Source organism: Corylus avellana, chromosome ca2 (assembly GCF_901000735.1).
Source record: "Corylus avellana chromosome ca2, CavTom2PMs-1.0".
NCBI classification, from domain to species: Eukaryota; Viridiplantae; Streptophyta; class Magnoliopsida; order Fagales; family Betulaceae; genus Corylus; species Corylus avellana.
This window is the reverse complement of record NC_081542.1, coordinates 18,998,225-19,017,112: the sequence shown is the minus strand read 5'-3', so window position 1 is coordinate 19,017,112 and position 18,888 is coordinate 18,998,225. Positions and strand designations below refer to the sequence as shown.

Here is an 18,888-nt window from a genome sequence, read left to right as displayed (position 1 = left end):
TAAAGCCAAGACCCCCTGTTTTGTGTCTGAAACTAAAGCCATCTCACCCCCTGCTAATTTCTGCATCGTTTGGGCTACAGCACAAGTTAAGAACAGAAGCCATCTCACCACCCGCAAGCTACCTTCCTCTGCCAACATTTTTGTCAAACTCAATGCAGCCATACCCAATGTAATTCAAGGTAAAAGCTTAAAATTCCTCTAGTTTCTGCAACGTTCTTTTGAGCATAGATTTTTTTTTTTTGGGGTGTGCTTGAGCGTGACTCTTCTTTTCTTTTGCTTTAAAGATTGAATTTTTATATGGGGTTTTCTGTTTTCGGTTTGTGGGTGTTCCTGTTTTCACTGGGTTTGCTTCAGAGGGGAAGATTTAGATTGTGGGTGTTCTTGCTGCTTCTCTGTGCTTTGTAGTTCTAAATGTAGATGTCGGTGTTTCTGATGCTTATTGCAGATCTGCTGTAACATTATTTCTTCTAAATGCTAGCTCTTGAAGCACGCTAAGAAGCAGGTTTGACAATATTATTGTTGCTATTTGGCTTGAGTACATGACACTGACAGCATCATGCATTTGGGAGTTCCTTCCAATTAAATACATAAAAGTTTATAGGTTTTTGATGGGCATGTATGAAATGCTGGGTTTGGTACTCATATATATGATGGTTATGGGAAGAAATTGAGTTGCTGATCAATCATTCAAAGTGGTCACTATTGACATGTGTACTTTTGTGAAGGGTGGTGAAGTATAGGGAAGAATTCAACAGCTATGTATGTGCGCAATAATGGGGTGTTAATTTGGAAGAATTGAGATTTTTGAGTTATTGTGTTTGGCAGTTATGGAGTACTTTAACGAGAAAATTTATTTTGTTATTAAGTTTTGTTGGATTATTTATAGGTCTCTAATGGACGTTTTTTTAAGTAATTTGGTAGTACAAATAGTAGGTTCTTGGATGAAATAGAATTGTAAGAAAATGTTTCAGTTAGGTTTAATATCAGTTCTTAGTATAAATAATCTTTGTTATTCAATACTCTTTACCTTCGAACATTTACATTTGTTTTTCCCAATTTGCTTAGCTTTCATAATTTTCTTCTTCTTTTTTCTCATTTTAGCTTGGTGTTTCTCTTATATAGTTCATGTGTATCTGGGTTACGCTTTCACTTTTTATTGTTATTTTGATTTCTTATAAAAAAACAAAAACAATTCTTAGTAAGCGTCATGTCTTGCTATGTGCTTGGGGTGTGTCCGTTAACCCAATTTCTTTTCTAACTGTGACAATATCATTCACTGGGTGAAGGTCAGAGAGGAAACCATGACAGAAACCGTTGTGACCCTTGTCATCAATGAGTTGGTTCAGTTGATTGCTCATGAATCAAAATTGCTAAGGGGTGTCCACCGAGATGTTATGGACATTAGAGATGAACTTGAGAGCATCCAGTGTTTCCTCAAAGATGCAGATAGAGGAGACCTCCAAGATGGCGTCAAAACATGGGTGAAACAAGTAAGAGAAGTAGCCTATCATATAGAAGATGTAATTGATGAATATGTTCTTCACGTGGCACAACATCGTCATCAGCAAAGTTTTATTGCTTTCCTCCATAAAATTGGCCACTTATTCAAAAAATTAAAACCACGTCATGACATTGTTACAAAGATTCAAGATATCAAAATATCAATCCGTGAAATCAAGGAAAGAAGTGAAAGATATGGTTTTAGTTCCTTAGAGCAAGGATCAAGTAGTAGTGAATCTAGTGTTACATGCCATGACCCTAGAGTGGGTGCACTTTTCATTGAGGAAGATGAAGTTGTGGGCATTGAATCTACTAAGGATGAGCTCGTAAGTTGGTTGGTGGGGGGAGTATCTAAACGATCTGTTATTTCAATTGTAGGCATAGGCGGAATTGGTAAGACAACTCTTGCTAAGAAAGTATATGAGAATGAATTAGTGAAAGGACATTTTGACAGCCGTGTTTGGATCACAGTGTCTCAGTCATACAACGTCCAGAAGATACTCATGTCCATGACAAAGAAAGTCTACTGTGAAAATGAAATGGCTCCAGAGCAAATAGACATGACGGATGAGATCACATTAATCAGCCAGTTGAGGAAATATTTACAGCAAAAGAGGTATGTTGTGGTTTTTGATGATGTTTGGAAGTCAGAGTTTTGGGAAATTGTGAAACATGCTTTACCATGCAATGACAGAGGAAGCAGGATTATTATCACAACACGCAGTGATCTCATTGGTGTATCTTGTAAAGAATCTTTATTTGATCAGGTCCACAAGCTACAACCTCTGTCTCAAGACAAGGCTTGGGAATTGTTTTGTAGAAAGGCATTCCAGTCTGAGTTTCAAAGGTGTTGTCCCAAAGAATTGGTGAAACTGTCGATGGACATTGTCAAAAAATGTGAAGGCTTGCCACTTGCAATTGTTGCCATAGGTGGTCTTTTGTCAACAAAGGAAAAGGTGCCATTAGAATGGAAAAAGTTGCATGATAGCCTCAGTTCTGAGCTAGAATGTAATCCACACCTTACAAGTGTAACAAAAATTCTCTCTCTTAGTTATCATGATCTTCCGTGCTACCTAAAGTCTTGCTACTTATACTTTGGCATTTTTCCAGAGGACTACTCAATAACGGGTGAAAGATTATTTTGGCTATGGGTAGCTGAGGGCTTTATAAAAGAAAAGAAGGGAAAACCATTGGAAGACGTAGCAAAAGAATACTTAATGGAGCTCATCCATAGAAACTTGGTTCAAGTTTCATTTGGGGAGCTTGATTATGAATTATTTAGAAAGTACAGAATCCATGATCTGTTGCATGAAATCATCCTATCGAAGGCTGGGGAGTTAAACTTCTGTCAAGTTCTCGAAGCAGGTGACACAACTTTCCCTATAAAAAGTCGGTGCCTATCAATCCACGATGCTAGAGAAAATATTTTTGAAACAAGTGAGTACTCTCGGGTTCGTTCTGTTTTTCTCTTCAACATTAATGAAATGCCCAATTCTTTCATAGTTAAATTGTTCAAAAAGTTCAAGCTTTTGAAAGTGTTAGATTTTGAAGATGCTCCTATTGATTATCTTCCTCAAGAAGTGGGTAATTTATTCCATTTGAAGTACTTATGTTTGAGGAGAACAAAAGTGAAAATACTCCCAAAGTCAGTGGGTAGGCTACATAATCTGCAGACACTAAATGTCGTGGAAACCGCAGTGCGTGAACTACCAATTGAAATATTCAGGCTTTATAAGCTAAGACAGATTTTGGCTCATTCTCATGACTTTGAAATTAAAAGTAGCTTTTATTCAGTGCGAGGAGTAAAAGTACATGAAGGGGTTGGATGTTTAAACGAATTGCAAGCACTATCAATTATTGAGGCAAATCATCATGGCGTTGGTTTATTTGAAGAGCTTAGAAAGTTGAGTCGGTTGAAGATGTTGGCTATTTCAAATATGACTGCAGAACGTGGGAGTGCTCTATGTATCTCCATTCAAAACATGGTCCACCTTAAAATTTTGTTTGTAGGCTCAATTAGTGAAGATGAGATTATAGACTTACAATCAATTTCATCTCCACCTCCATTTTTAGAGCATCTTTCTCTAAGAGGTCGATTGGTGAAGTTGCCTAGTTGGATTCCAAAGCTTCAAAATTTGATCACACTGCTCTTATTTTTCTCATCATTAGAGGAAGATCCACTACCGCGTGTCCAAGCTTTGCCTAATCTAATTACTCTTTCCCTCAATCATGTGTATGATGGGGGGCAGCTGTATTTTGAAGAAGGCGGTTTTCGAAAACTGAAGAGGCTTACACTCAGAGAGTTGAAAACATTAAAGATGGTGGAAATAGACAGAGGATCACTGCCCAGTCTTGAGCAACTAGAGATTGGACCGTGCCCGCAAATGAAAGAGGTACCCGCTGGAATCCAACACTTGAAAAGTCTAAAGATTCTTGACTTCTATGAAATGCTTGGAGAATTTGTGCTACGTATGCAGCCAGATGGAGGTGAAGATTATTGGAAAGTCAAGATGGTAACTACTATCCGTCTCAGGTATAGAATTAAAGGAGAACGATATCAAATATACCAACTTGGTGACTCGGCCTTGTTGGAGCGTTTGCAAAGGTGAGTCTTGGAGGATCAAACTGCGATGCAGTTGAGTGATAAACAAGGTATGCGCCTCTAGGCCATAGGATTTCCATGACTTTTTTTTTTTAGTTATGTTATATGTAATGATAAAATTCTTTACATTATGTGGCTGTCTAAGACAGCTAAGATAGACTTGCATTGGCCGGTGAGGTCCAACCTAAGTTACAGTTTGAAATGTTACCACAACCTTTTACACTTCAATTTGTGTTCCTTGTTTTTTTGTACTTATATTTATTTGATATTTTCCATCTCTATCTGGGACCATAAAAATTTTGCGCAATTTTGAGCCAAAACTCAGAAGCATCAGTCAATTCTTCAAAAGAAAAAATAAAAAAAATTAAGAGGAATATCTATTTCTCATTAAAAAGAATAACTATCCCACGAATAATAAATTAACCAAATGAATGAAATAACTATTTTATTTTAAGCAATAATCTGCGTACCACCAAGCCTTCAATGAGTAGAAAGAAGTCAATGTTCAACCTACACAACTAGGTCAAACATGGGGTATACCATTATACATTTCGTGCAAAAGCTAAATAAGAAAAGAGTGTTGAATTTTATGTACAGTGTGGGATATTATTTTAATTAAGAATGGTAAAAGTGATTAGTATCGCATTAGTGATAATAAGTTTAGAACTGTCTCATCATGCTGATGTATGTTGTCACGTCATGCTATGGACTTGTGGGGTCATGATTCTAAGAACGCTTAGGGTGCATGAACAGTCATGCATGCCAGACTTATTTTTTTTCTTTATTTTATTTATTTATTTTTAATTAAAATAATAAAATAATAAAATTTTATTATTATTTTATTATAATATTATTATTTCAGCCCGGCGTGCATCACGCCGGGCGTTGTCTTTAGCATCACCCGGACTCGTGAGTTTGACACGAATTTAACATTAAATTAGAGGGTTATAGTTGAAGTTGACCCATATAATCTTTATACTCATATCTTGATACAATTCAAACTCGACATGCGATATTTAGGTTGTTAATTTTTTACACGACTTGTAAATTCGATATGAACCCAACACAAAATTAATTATTTAAAGTTAAAAGGGTGTAACTTGTTTAACTAAAAGAGTTGTATTGAAGTTAATCTAAATAATGTTTGACCACTTAATTTGACGCTTAAAGACTAATTGCGGACTCTTAGCAAGACAAAGCAACAAAACCCTCCAAATCTTCAACAAATCCGGAACCACGTATTTGGCACACATGTCAAGATCAGATTCTCTCCTTTACGACCGGTGGAAAGAACGCGTTGTTTATACATTGACTTTTAAGTGAATTGTTATTTTATTTTTTCTTTTTCGTCAGCGACGACCAAAATTTTGGTAGGTCGAAGGAAAGAAGAGATTGTATGCTTATTTGCTTTTGAGGAACATAGAAATACACTAATACAGTATACCATTCTTCAAATACTAATCTTTACCATTTTCCAAATCTCAAAAGAGTTGCAAACATTAGTTGCGTGTATCCTGGTTCAAGTTGGGAAGTGAGTTTCACTGGTTCAACGCAGACCGAATTTACTTGTGTGTGCAGTAAAGACTCAAGAGCAATCCGGATGTCAGGAACTGCAGCTAGACTTCTCGTACTGTGAGGTATGAAGAGATGGTCAAAGGGGACTGATTTTTCCTAGGAGAATTACTTATTTGAACAACTAGAAAGTCTCTAAAGGATCATACAACTCTGGGAAAATAAAATTAGTTGAATCACCCACCAAAAACAGCCATACCCAGCGTAATTCAAGGTAAAAGCTTCAAATTCCCCTGCTTTCTGCAATGTTCTTTGTGAGCGTAGATTTTATTATTATTATTATTATTATTATTATTATTATTATTATTATTTTGTTGTTGAACGTGACTCTTCTTTTGGGTATTCTTTCATTTTGCTTTAAAGATTGGATTTTTATGTGGGTTTGCTGTTTTTGGCTTGTGGGTGTTCTTGTTTTCATTGGGTTTGCTTAATTGCTGCAGAGGGGAAGATTTAGATTGTGGGTGTTCGTGTTTATGAGAAGTAGTTGGAAGAGAAGGAAATATGAGTAACATAATATTCGTGAAAGAAGAACGAAAAATAGTTGAATGAAATGCTCAAAGTGATTTTTACAGTGGAGGGAGGTGATGCTTCTATGGGCTCTGTAGAACTAAATGGAGTAAGAATTTCTGATGTTTCTTTGGATTCTGAAGAACTAAATGTAGATGTTGGTGTTTCTGACGCTTATTGCAGAATCTGCTGTAAGGTTATTTCTTAGCCTGCGTCAAGAGTTAGCGTTCAAAATAGAATAAATAATCTTAAAGCAGATTCTGCAATAAGCGTCAGAAGCAGGTTTGGCAATATTATTGTAGCTATTTGTCTTGAGTATCATGAGCTTGTTTGTGCATATGATTTCACAAGTGTTTATTTCCTGTGCAACACATTGCATGTGTACATGACAATATATGGTTTTCTTCACCTTAGAATTGGGATGCCAGTCAAAAATCAAAGACCAAATGTGGTGGGCTGTCCGCTGAAACATAGTCATGTAGTTTTTCTGGTGGGTTAACGGCATTTGTGGTTTCCTGAAATTACAGCAACATTGTGCCTTTGGGAATTCCTTTCAAATACACTCTATGGTAATAAGATGTCTATAAAAGTTTAAAGGGGTTTGATGGGCATGTATGGAATGTTGGGTCTGAAATATATGATGGTTATAAGGTGAGAAACACAGAACTTATCTTGAATTGTAAACAAATGAACATTATTGATGTTTTTGTATCTAAGACACTGTTACTAGGTTAGCAAAAGAGGTGGTTGCCAACCGACAACCACCCTTTGGGGAGGGGGTGGGCTCGTTGCCTCTAGGGTGGCGTGCAGCCCTCCCAAGGGCTAGGGGTGGCTTGCAGGCCACCCCTTTCTTTTTATTAAAAAAATAAGTAATTTTTAAGTTTTATATATTTATTTATTTTTATTATGAGAATAAGGGTATTATATGAATTTAATAAAACAAGCGGCATTTTTGACATACTTTGGTAGTTTGATGTATCACTTTAGCACACTTGTCACTTAATGGGCTATTAGTGAGAGGTCCCTTGAGTTGAGATACTCTATTAGCTGATTGTTGGAGTATGATTAGAAGTACATGTTTCAATAAGTATGTCTTTATATTAGTTATTTGTATTGTTGGACGATGAGACCTGGAGTTTGTAGTTTCTAAGTATATTGGACCTAGATTGTGCTACTCGGAGAATATATCTTAGAGACGAATTGGGATTTTTGATTTATTGTGTTTGACAATTATGGAGTACTTTAACAAGAAAATATATTTTGTTAGTAAGTTTTGTTGGATTATTTATAGATCTCTAATTGATGTTATGTAAGTAATTTGGTAGTATAAATAAGTGGTTCTTGGATAAAATAGAATTGTAAGAAAATGTTACAATCAGCTTTAATGTTAGTTCTAAGTATAAATATTATTTATTCTTCAATACTCTTTACCTTTGTTTGTTTTCCTAATTTGCTTAGTTTTCAGGCTTACTTGTTCTTTTTGGTCTCTTTCTAGCTAGGTGTTTCTCTTGTATGGTTTTTGTGTACCTGGGTTGCGCTTTCGCTTTTTAATGATAACGCGAGTACTTGTAAAAAAAAATATAAATTCTTAGTGGGCGTATGTCTTGCTTTTGGCTTGGGGCGTGACAATTAATCCAAATTCTTTTCTAACTGTGACAATATCATTAACTAGGTGAAGATCAGAGAGGGAACCATGACAGAAACCGTTGTGACCCTTGTCATCAACGAGCTTGTTCAATTGATCGCTCATGAATCAAAACTGTTAACGGGTGTCCACCGGGAAGTTGTGAATATTAGAGATGAACTGGAGAGCATCCAATGTTTTCTCAAAGACGCAGATAAAAGAGACCTCCAAGATGGTGTCAAAACATGGGTGAAACAAGTGAGAGAAGCAGCCTATCATATAGAAGACGTAATAGATGAATACGTTTTTCACATGGCACAATGTCGTCATCAGCAAGGTTTTATTGCTTCCCTCCATAAAATTGGCCGCTTAATGAAAAAACTAAAACCACATCATGACATAGCTACCAAGATTCAAGATATCAAAATATCAGTTCGTGAAATCAAGGAACGAAGTGAAAGATATGGTTTTAATTCCTCAGAGCAAGGATCAAGTAGTAGTGCAACCAGTGTTACATGGCATGACCCTCGACTGGGTTCACTTTTCATTGAGGAAGATGAAGTTGTGGGCATTGAGTCTACGAGGGATGAACTCGTAAGCTGGATGGTTGGGGGAGAATCTAAACGTTCTGTAATTTCAGTGGTAGGCATGGGCGGAATTGGTAAGACAACTCTTGCTAAAAAAGTATATGAGAATGAATTAGTGAAAGGACATTTTGATTGCCGTGTTTGGATCACGGTGTCTCAGTCATACAATGTGCAGAAGATACTCATGTCCATGTCAAAGCAAATCTACCAAGCAAAAGAAACTGCTCCTAGGCAAATAGACATGACAGACGAGATTGTATTAATTAGCCAGCTGAGGAAATGTTTACAGCAAAAGAGGTATGTTGTGGTCTTTGACGATGTTTGGAAGACAGAGTTTTGGGAAATAGTGAAACATGCTTTACCATGCAATAATAGAGGCAGCAGGATTATTATCACAACACGCTGTGATCTCATTGGTGTATCTTGTAAAGAATCATTATCCGATCAGGTCCACAAGCTACAACCTCTATCTCAAGACAAGGCTTGGGAATTGTTTTGTAGAAAGGCATTCCAGTCCGAGTTTCAAGGGTGTTGTCCCAGAGAGTTGGTGAGACCGTCGATGGACATTGTCAAAAAATGTGAAGGCTTGCCACTTGCAATTGTTGCCATAGGTGGTCTTCTATCAACAAAGGAGAAAGTGCCATTGGAATGGCAAAATTTGCATGATAGCCTCAATTCTGAGCTAGAAAGTAATCCACACCTTACAAGTATAACAAAAATTCTCTCTCTTAGTTATTATGATCTTCCGTCTTACCTAAAGTCTTGCTACTTATACTTTGGTATGTTTCCGGAGGACTACTCAATCACTGGTGCAAGATTACTTTTTCTATGGGTAGCTGAGGGCTTTATAAATGGAAAGAAGGGAAAAGCATTGGAAGAAGTAGCGGAAGAATACTTAATGGAGCTCATCCACAGAAACTTGGTTCAAGTTTCATTTGGGGAACTTGATTATGAGATAGACAAAAAGTACCGAATCCATGATTTGTTGCATGAAATCATCCTATCGAAGTCTGGAGAGTTGAACTTCTCTCAAGTTCTGGAAGCAAGTGACACCAGTTCCCCTAGAAAAAGTCGGTGCCTATCAATCCACTGTGCTAGAGAAAATGTTTTTGAGATAAGTGAGTATTCTCGGGTTCGTTCTGTTTTTCTCTTCAGCATTAATGAAATGCCCAGGTCTTTCATGGTTAAATTGTTCAAAAAGTTCAAGCTTTTGAAAGTGTTAGATTTTGAAGATGCTCCTATTGATTGTCTTCCTCAAGAAGTGGGGAATTTATTCCATTTGAAGTACTTAAGTTTGAGGAGAACAAAAGTTAAGATACTTCCAAAGTCAATGGGTAGGCTACAAAACCTACAGACTCTGAATGTCATGGAAACCCTAGTGCGTGAGCTACCAATTGAGATATTTAGGCTTTATAAACTGAGACATCTTTTGGCTCATTATCATGACCTTGGAATTGAAAGTAGTTTGTATGCAATGAAAGGAGTAAAATTATGTGATGGGGTTGGATGTTTAAGAGACTTGCAGACGCTATCACTTGTAGAGGCAAATCATCAAGGTGTTGGTCTATTCACAGAGCTAGGAAAGTTGAGTCAGTTGAGGACTCTTGGCATTTCAAATATGGTGGCAGAAAATGGGAGGGATTTGTGTGCTTGCCTACAAAATATGGTCCAGCTTAAGATTTTGGTTGTAAGCTCAATCAGTGAAGAAGAAATTTTAGATTTAGAATCGATTTCATCGCCGCCTCAATTTTTAGAACATATCTTTCTAAGGGGGCGGTTGAAAAAGTTGCCCAACTGGATTCTAGGGCTTCATAATCTGGTCACATTAGGATTATGTTTCTCATTTTTAGTGGAAGATCCACTAATTTGTGTCAAGACTTTGCCTAATTTAATTAATCTTACCCTTCGTCAAGGGTATGATGGTGAACGGCTACATTTTGAGGAAGGCGGTTTTCAAAAGCTTAAGAAGCTCACACTGAAAAAGATGAACATATTAAAGATGGTGGAAATAGACAGAGGATCATTGCCCGTTCTTGAGCAACTAGAGATTGGGCCATGCCCACAAATGAGGGAGATACCCTATGGAATCCAGCACCTGAAAAGCTTAAAGATTATTGACTTCTATGAAATGCAAAGAGAATTTGTGCTACATTTGCAGCCAGATAGAGGCAAAGATTATTGGAAAGTCAAGAAGGTAACTACTATCCGTTTCGGCTATAGGATTAAAGGAGAACGATATCAAATATACAAGCTAGGTGAGTCAGACTTGTTGGAGCGTCTACAAGTGTGAGTGATGCAGGAATATGACAGAGTACAGGCTACAACCACATTGTAGTTCATTGCTTCTATGATTCTGCAAGGTCTACGAATCTACAATTATCTACCATCTAATTATTCCCCCTTCATCATCTGTTTGTAGTATTAGGATTATTTATGTTCCTTTATGAATATGCAGGTAGCTGTATAAGCTGTAAACAAATATCAATTGAATGAAGAGTTATAATTTATAAATTATGTGCTTCAGTGAGATGCTTGCTTTTGTTCAAGATGAGATTTCTATGCTTGAGCTGTTTTTGATTTTTTTTTTATTTTTCCCCTGTTTTTGTGTTCCTTGCTGAGATGCCATTCTTTTATTGGAAGGTACAAAGAACTTAGTTTTTGACTTTATTTATAGAAAGTTATTTTATAAAAGGTACAGAAAAATACATAGTACAAATCTTCCAAATCTGAAAGGAGTTGCAAATATTAATTGCTTGCGTGTACCCTGGTTCAATTTTCTTGTGAGCTGATTAGTCTAAGAGTAATCCGGATGTTCTCAGTGCACACTGAAGTTCGACAGAAATTTCCTCCTGCTACGTACTCTCTAAAGCGTCATACAAATATGGAAAAGAAAACTAGTTAAGAGTCAATAGAAGGGCAAATCAAAAGCCTATATGATAATACTCTTATCTATGGTTAAAATAGCATCACATGATCACCATATAGTTCTGTAAATCCAAGACTCCCGGTTTTTTGTCTGTAACCTTTCCATACTTTTAACTGAAACTGAAGCTAATTTTTCCATCATTTGGGCTACCACACAAGTTAAAAACAGAAGCCATCTTACCATCATAGGAAAAGTTAAAAGGCAAGCAGATCCTCTAAATTCCAATGCAGACTGCATATGAAAATATCTTACCTAACCTTTGCATATTTGCATCTATATTGCATCAAAAACCATCATCCAAAAAGTTAAAACATGCTCGTACTCCAGATTTCAATGTTGGCTTCATCGGAAAATACTTTAACTACATTGTTAAACTTAGGATACTTGCTTCTATATTGCGTTCAAAACCATCATAGGAAAAGTTAAGACAAGTAAATCCTCGAAATTCCAATGCAAACTCCATCTGAAAATATCTTACCTATATTGTTGACCTTTGCATATTTGCTTTTATATTGTTAAAACAAGCTAAGTCCTCTTTTGTCAATTACCCACCATGCCATACCATGGACAAAGCAGCAGCCACTGGCCAACTCTCCAAATCTTCAACGATCATGGCACATACGTCAAGATCACCGTCTCCTTTACGATCAGTAGTGGAAACAACGCGTGATTATACGATGGCTTTGACTCGCGTTGTCTCTGCCACCACAAATCCCAAACCAAACCAAACGGAAGCTTGACCTTATTACTTAGCCGACCATTTTTATCTTGTTTGCCGGTCAACTGAATAATATTGGACCAGACTTTTGGTTGGTCGAAGGAAAAGAGGAGCTACAGTGCATATTTGCTGTTGAGGAATATGATAGACCAGAAAAGTACAGCATAGCATAGAAAAATACAGTGTAAACATGTGAGCATTCACATTGGCCTCAACAAATTAGTTTTTTTTTTTTGCTATTTTAACTAGCAATGTAAAAAAAAAAAAATGCTTTACATCCGCACAATAAAATGACTAAGGATTTGTTGAGCTAATAGAATGCTCGGAATACTAATAATAAAAGTAATCTTGCTCTTTTTCTTTCTTGGGAGTAGGAAAAGTAGATAAATAAATAATATTTTAAATAGAAAAGTGAAAGTGAATTGCTAAAATGTTGAGCCAGATGTAAGTGATTTGAAAAAATAAATAGCTAAAATAGAAAAATGTGTTTTTTTAGCTAAATTTTAAATAAAAATTTGTTGAACCGGATGTGATTGCTCTTAGGAAGAAGAAAAGAAGAAACCTCTCCCAATTTTTTTTTTTTGAATAATATAGTGATGAGCCGGATGTGATTGCTCTACAAGAGTTCTTATTTGTCTTGTTTCTATATATGCTTTCAGTAGTAATCTACGAGGTGAAGTTTTTTCTATTTATTTATTTTTTTTCGATTTCCTCTAATCGTTCTAAAGGTTTGTTTACACGAAACCTTAAGAGTAACGATCTTAAATTTTCAACCTATCTTTTGTTTTTTATTTGCATCTTCTCTGGGAGCAGATCATTGACCGATGGTTAAAGAATTATCAAGCATATAGAAGAAATATTGTCACTAACAGTATAGGCATTGAAGGAGATTGTGTTTGTAAATGCACTTGTAGCAGAGATGGAAAAGCTAAGAAATCACTTTTTAGTTGAAAAAGTTGTGATGTACCGGGCATCGGCCATAGACATGATTTTGCTGAAATATGCTGTAGATTTGGAAATTGATTGGGACGGTGACATTCAAAAAATTAAACAAGCATAGATTAAATTTTACCCTCTAAGAAATCTCAAAAGAGTTGCAAACATTAGCTGCGTGTATTGTGGTTCAATTGACATGTGTGCTGATTAGTCAAGAGCAAGAAATGGTCAAGTGGGAATGAGTTTAATTTCCAAGGAGAATTCCTTAATTGGACAGAAATTTCCTGAGTGGACTAAATTTCTCCAACCCACTCTCTAAGGCATCATACGAATATTGAAAAAGGTGGCTAGTTGCATGAGCCACTAGGAGGCCTGTAAATCAGAAGCCTATATAATAATACTCTTATCATCACACCACCATATAGTTGTGTAAAGCCAAGACCCCCTGTTTTGTGTCTCTTAACTTTTCCATACTTTTAACTGAAAGTCTGAAACTGAAGCTAATTTCTCCACCGTTGGGGCTACCACATAATTTAAAAATAGCAGCCATTTGTCAAACTCAATGCAGCCATACCCAAAGTAATTCAAGGTAAAAGCTTCAAATTCCCCTAGTTTCTGCATTATTCTTTTTTTAAGCATAGATATTTTTTTTTGGGGGGTGTGTTGAACATGACTCTTCTTTTTGGGAATTCTTTTCTTTTGCTTTAAAGATTTGATTTTCATATGGGGTTTTTGCTTTAGGTTTGTGGGTGTTCTTGTATTCATTGGGTTTGCTTGAGAGGGGAAGATTTAGATTGTGGGTGTTTCTTGATGCTTCTCTGGGCTTTGTAGAAGTAAATGGAGTAGGAGTTTCTAATGTTTCTGACACTTATTGCAAAATCTGCTCTTGACGGGAGCTAAGAAGAAGGCTTGGCAATATTATTGTTGCTATTAGGCTCGAGTATCATGGGCTTGCTTGAGCATATATGATGGGAGCTGCTTAATAGATTTTGAGTTCTAAAGCGACAAAATTAGGTATGACTCTATTTTTTTTTTATTTTTTTTATTTTTTTTTTATAAGTTTAAATAGTTAATTAAATAATTTTAATTTTAAATAATTCTTTCTGGCTTTTTGGCCTTAATATTTTTTCAAATGACTTACAAAATTCATAAATGTTATGAGACATTTAATTTCAACCGATGTCATATTATGTGCTGAGTTACATTTAATTCCTTTTATGTATAATTTAATTTGAGCAAAACAAAATTTACTTTATTTTAAAAATTATTTTTATTGAATGAACTTAGCCAATATTTTGGTTTTAAGTTGGGGTGAAATTATGAGTTTAGTGATTGCTTTAGGAGTGCAATTAATGTGACTTTCTCTTTTTTATCTTTCTTTTCCTTGAAAGTCTTAATATTTTGGATTTCAATTCTTTGTATATATGTTTTGGAATGGAGAAGATTTTTGTTGAGCTGCTAAAGTGCTCTGCTATATGAATAAAAAAAGTAATCTTGTTCTCTCTTTTTAGGAATTTGGGAATACAAAAAGTTGACAAAAAAACAATATTTTATATGAAAAAGTGAAAGTAAATATGTAAAATTTTGAGCCCAATTTAGGTATTTTGAAAAAGTAGATAACTAAAATAGAAAAATACTATCCTTTAGCTAAAATTTAGCTAACATATAAATGCTTAGTAGAAGAAACTGAGCTGCTTAAAAAAAAAAAAAAAAAAGAGTTGTCATTATTGGCTTGTGTACTTTTGTTAAGGGTGGTAAAGGATAGGGAAGCATTCAACAGCTATGTATGTGCACTGATGGGGTGTTTTGAAAGAATTTGTAGGAAATTTCAATATTGTCCTGTCTTATCTTAGTTTAAGGGCTGCAAAGTAAAGTTTGGTTGTAGAAATGAGATTTAGGCTTGGAAAATTAAATATGTGAGAATTTTATGAATTTATCGTTGGGCTTTTGATAATTGGTGTCTTTGTGGCATAATTGATGTATTATAGTAGGTGTCATGTTTTCCTTTGGGCTTAGGGCGTGAGAATACCCAAATTCTTTTCTAATTGTGATAATATCATTTACTAGGTGAAGATAAAGAGGAAACCATGACAGAAACTGTTGTGGCCCTTGTTGTCAACGAGTTGGTTCAATTGATTGTCCATGAATCAAATTTGCTCAAGGGTGTACACCAGGAAGTTGTGGACATTAAAGATGAACTGGAGAGCATCCAGAGTTTTCTCAAAGATGTCGATAAAGGAGACCTCCAAGCTGGCGTCAAAATGTGGGTAAAACAAGTGAGAGAAGCAGCTTATCATATAGAAGATGTAATAGATGAATACGTTCTTCACATGGCACAACGTCGTCATCAGCAAAGTTTTCTTGCTTTCCTCAATAAAATTGGCAGATTATTGAAATACATACAGCCGCGCCATGACATAGCTACCAAGATTCAAGATATCAAAATATCGGTCCGTGAAATCAAGGAACGAAGTGAAAGATATGGTTTTAGTTCCTCAGCGCAAGGATCAAGTAATAATGCAGCAAATGTTGCATGGCATGACCCTCGAGTGGGTGCACTTTTCATTGAAGAAGATGAAGTTGTGGGGATTGAGTCAACCAGGGATGAACTCGTAAGCTGGTTGGTGGGGGAAGCATCTAAACGCTCTGTGATGTCGGTGGTCGGCATGGGCGGAATTGGTAAGACAACTCTTGCTAAGAAAGTGTACGAGAATGAATCAGTGAAGGGACATTTTGACTGTCGTGTTTGGATCACTGTGTCTCAATCATACAACGTGCAAAAGATACTCATGTCCATGATAGACCAAATCTACCAAGCAAAAGAAACTGCTCTCGAGCAAATAGACACGACAGACGAGATCACACTCATTACCCAGCTGAGGAAATTTTTACAACAAAAGAGGTATGTTGTGGTTTTTGATGATGTTTGGAAAACAGAGTTTTGGGAAATTGTGAAACATGCTTTGCCATTCAATGATAGAGGCAGCAGGATTATCATCACAACACGAAGTGATCTCATTGCTTCTTTTTGTAAGGAATCTTTTTCTGATCATGTCCACAAGCTACAACCGTTATCTCAAGACAAGGCGTGGGAATTGTTCTGCAAAAAGGCATTCTGGAGCGAGTTTCAGGGATGTTGTCCGAAAGAATTGGTGAAAATGTCGATGGACATTGTGAGAAAATGTGAAGGCCTGCCACTTGCAATTGTTGCCATAGGTGGTCTTCTATCAACAAAGGAGAAGGTGCCATTAGAATGGAAAAAGTTGCATGATAGCCTCAATTCTGAGCTAGAATGCAATCCTCACCTTACAAGTATAACAAAAATCCTCTCACTCAGCTATCATGATCTGCCCTGCTACCTAAAGTCTTGTTTCTTGTACTTTGGCAATTTACCGGAGGATTACTCAATCACTGGTCCAAGATTACTTCGACTATGGGTAGCTGAGGGGTTTATAAGAGAAAAGAAAGGCAAACCATTAGAAGACGTGGCGCAAGAATACTTGAAGGAGCTCATCCATAGAAACTTGGTGCAAGGTTTATTTAGTGAGCTTGATTATGAGATCCTCAGAAAGTACAGAATCCATGATTTGCTGCGTGAAATTATCCTGTCAAAGGCTGGAGAGTTGAATTTATCTCAAGTTCTAGAAGCCGGAGACGCAACTTTCGATGGAAGAAGTCGATGCCTATCAATCCATGATGCTAGAGAAAATGTTCTGGACACAAGTGAGTACTCTCGAGTTCGTTCTGTTTTTTTCTTCAATACTAATGAAATGCCTAGGTCTTTCATTGTTAAAATGTTCAAAAGGTTTAGTCTTTTGAAAGTGTTGGATTTTGAAGATGGTCGTATTGATTATCTTCCTGATGAAGTGGGTGATTTATTCCACTTGAAGAACTTAAGTTTGAGAAGAACAAAAGTGAGTATACTTCCAAAGTCAGTGGGTAGGCTACATAATCTACAAACACTAAATGTTGTGGAAAGTGGAGTTCGTGAGCTACCAATTGAAATATTCAAGCTTTATAAGCTAAGGCATATTTTGGCTCATTCTCATGACTTTGAAATTAAAAGTAGCTTTTATTCTGTGAGAGGAGTAAAAGTACATGAAGGGGTTGGATGTTTAAACGAATTGCAGACACTAGCAAGTATTGAGGCAAATCATCATGGGGTTGGTGTATTTGAAGACCTTGGAAAGTTGATTAAGTTAAGGATGCTGGGCATTTCAAACATGACTGCAGAACGTGGGAGGGCTTTGTGTGACTCCATTCAAAATATGGTCCACCTTAACATTTTGCTTGTAGGCTCAATCAGTGAAGATGAGATCATAGACTTACAATCAATTTCAACACCACCTCCATTTCTAGCGCATATCTATCTAAGGGGGAGATTGGAGAGGGTGCCCAACTGGATTTCAGAGCTTCAGAATCTTGTCACACTAGTGTTATTTTTCTCATCATTAGAGGAGGATCCACTGTCGAGTGTCCAGGCTTTGCCTAATCTAATCACCCTTTCTCTTAATCATGCTTATGATGGGGAGCAACTGCATTTTGAGGAAGGTGGTTTTAAAAAGCTCAAGAAGCTCACACTCAGAGAGTTGAAAGGATTAAAGATGGTGGATATAGACAATGGCTCACTGCCTGTTCTTGAGGAGCTAGCTATTGGGCCATGCCCGCAGATGGAGGAGGTGCCCTCTGGATTCCTACAGCTGAAAAGTCTAAAGATTCTCGACTTCTATGAAATGCATAGAGAATTTGTGCTACGTATGCAGCCAGATGGAGGCGAAGATTATTGGAAAGTTAAGAAGGTAACTACTATCCGTCTCAGGTATAGGATTAAAGGAGAAAAATATCAAATATACAAGCTTAATGACTCAGACTTGTCGGAGCGTCTACAAGGGTGAGTGCTGGAGGTTCAAACTGCCTTGCGGTTCCGTGAAAGACAAGGTATGATTTGACAAAAAATTTTATTTTCCATCGTTCTTCCTTTTTTCCAATTGTTCTTATTGGTGCTTTGATTTGACAACAAATCTTTAGTTCATGGTGGCAGCAATAGATCACTGATTTCATGACCCAGGAAACAATTGACATTTTCATTATACTCTGTTACGTGGCAGGAATCATACAACAACAGGGGAAGTAAGAAGTAGTCATGCAGTTGAAGGACTCTTGGAATAAGAGGATATCTCCTCAGTAGATTTCTTGAATAAGAGGGTGTCTCCTCAGTAGTTACTAGTAATAGTAGTTATCAATATTTGTAGTAATTCATCTACTCTGTTCTTATCAACAGTGTCTTGTAATACTTACGGTTATAATTATTCAATTTTATACGTTCAATTTCATCACCACCTCTATTTCTAGAGGATATCTCTCTAAGGGGGCGAATGGAGAAGTTGGGTGCCCAACTGGATTTTAGAGTTTCAGAATCTGGTCACACTAATCTTATGTTTCTCATCGTTAAATTAGGATTTAGAGGGCCGCAAAGTTTATTGGAAAGTCAAGAATGTAACTACTATCCATTTCAGGTATAGGATTAAAGCGTTTTGAAATTTTTGCTTGAATCTCGTGCAAGATTTTCCATCTCCAGCCGAGAGCATAAAAATTTTGTGCAATTTTGAGCCAAGACCGAGAAGCATCAGCCAATTCTTCAACTTTAATAACTCAAAAGCATCGGGGATTAAATGCTAACAAGAAGTACAAATACTCACAATTCACATGTCGAAGAACAATCATGGCTTCCATTGGAATAGTCACCAAAACCCAAAATTAAGATAACAACAATTCAAAATCTATAAAATAATGGGCTATATGGCCTGTGCAAAAGAAAAAAGTGTTAAGAATTTCATGTACGAGGAAATATTACCTTAAATAATAATGTAAAAGTGATTAGTGTGACATTAGTGATAATAAGTTTAAAACTATCTC

At 36.4% G+C, this 18,888-nt stretch overlaps 3 protein-coding genes across 5 annotated transcripts; all 3 read left to right on the top strand.

The window, feature by feature from the left end:
• Positions 1 to 10,881, top strand: LOC132171612 (disease resistance protein RPM1-like). 3 transcript variants are annotated; one of them, XM_059582979.1, is made up of 3 exons: positions 5,496 to 5,888; positions 6,115 to 6,290; positions 7,854 to 10,881. In XM_059582979.1, exons 2-3 carry the CDS (start codon positions 6,225 to 6,227, stop codon positions 10,680 to 10,682), a joined length of 2,895 nt encoding a protein of 964 aa, XP_059438962.1. In that variant the 5' UTR covers positions 5,496 to 5,888; positions 6,115 to 6,224; the 3' UTR covers positions 10,683 to 10,881. The 3 variants fall into 3 exon arrangements, 2 of the variants coding, with proteins under 2 accessions (XP_059438962.1, XP_059438963.1); XR_009439054.1 differs by lacking the exons at positions 5,496 to 5,888; positions 6,115 to 6,290; positions 7,854 to 10,881 and adding exons at positions 1 to 179; positions 446 to 887; XM_059582980.1 differs by lacking the exon at positions 6,115 to 6,290.
• LOC132169242 (disease resistance protein RPM1-like) lies at positions 1,302 to 4,109 on the top strand. The gene has a single exon (XM_059580308.1). It carries the CDS (start codon positions 1,302 to 1,304, stop codon positions 4,107 to 4,109), a length of 2,808 nt encoding a protein of 935 aa, XP_059436291.1.
• Positions 10,882 to 13,911: 3,030 nt separating the features above from the next.
• LOC132171756 (disease resistance protein RPM1-like) lies at positions 13,912 to 18,334 on the top strand. Its single transcript, XM_059583151.1, has 3 exons — positions 13,912 to 13,986; positions 15,040 to 17,910; positions 18,081 to 18,334. The coding sequence occupies exon 2, from the start codon at positions 15,060 to 15,062 to the stop codon at positions 17,865 to 17,867; it is 2,808 nt and encodes a 935-aa protein (XP_059439134.1). The 5' UTR covers positions 13,912 to 13,986; positions 15,040 to 15,059; the 3' UTR covers positions 17,868 to 17,910; positions 18,081 to 18,334.
• The last annotated feature ends 554 nt before the right edge of the window (positions 18,335 to 18,888 follow it).

What these genes read in the sequence shown, in the direction of transcription:
- LOC132169242 (XM_059580308.1), top strand. Translation starts at nt 1,302, where the DNA reads ATGACAGAAACCGTTGTGACCCTTGTCATCAATGAGTTGGTTCAGTTG.
- LOC132171612 (XM_059582979.1), top strand. Translation starts at nt 6,225, where the DNA reads ATGCTCAAAGTGATTTTTACAGTGGAGGGAGGTGATGCTTCTATGGGC. An exon ending in GCTCTGTAGAACTAAATGGA is followed by an intron (nt 6,291 to 7,853) that starts GTAAGAATTTCT and finishes ATCATTAACTAG; the next exon opens with GTGAAGATCAGAGAGGGAAC.
- LOC132171756 (XM_059583151.1), top strand. Translation starts at nt 15,060, where the DNA reads ATGACAGAAACTGTTGTGGCCCTTGTTGTCAACGAGTTGGTTCAATTG.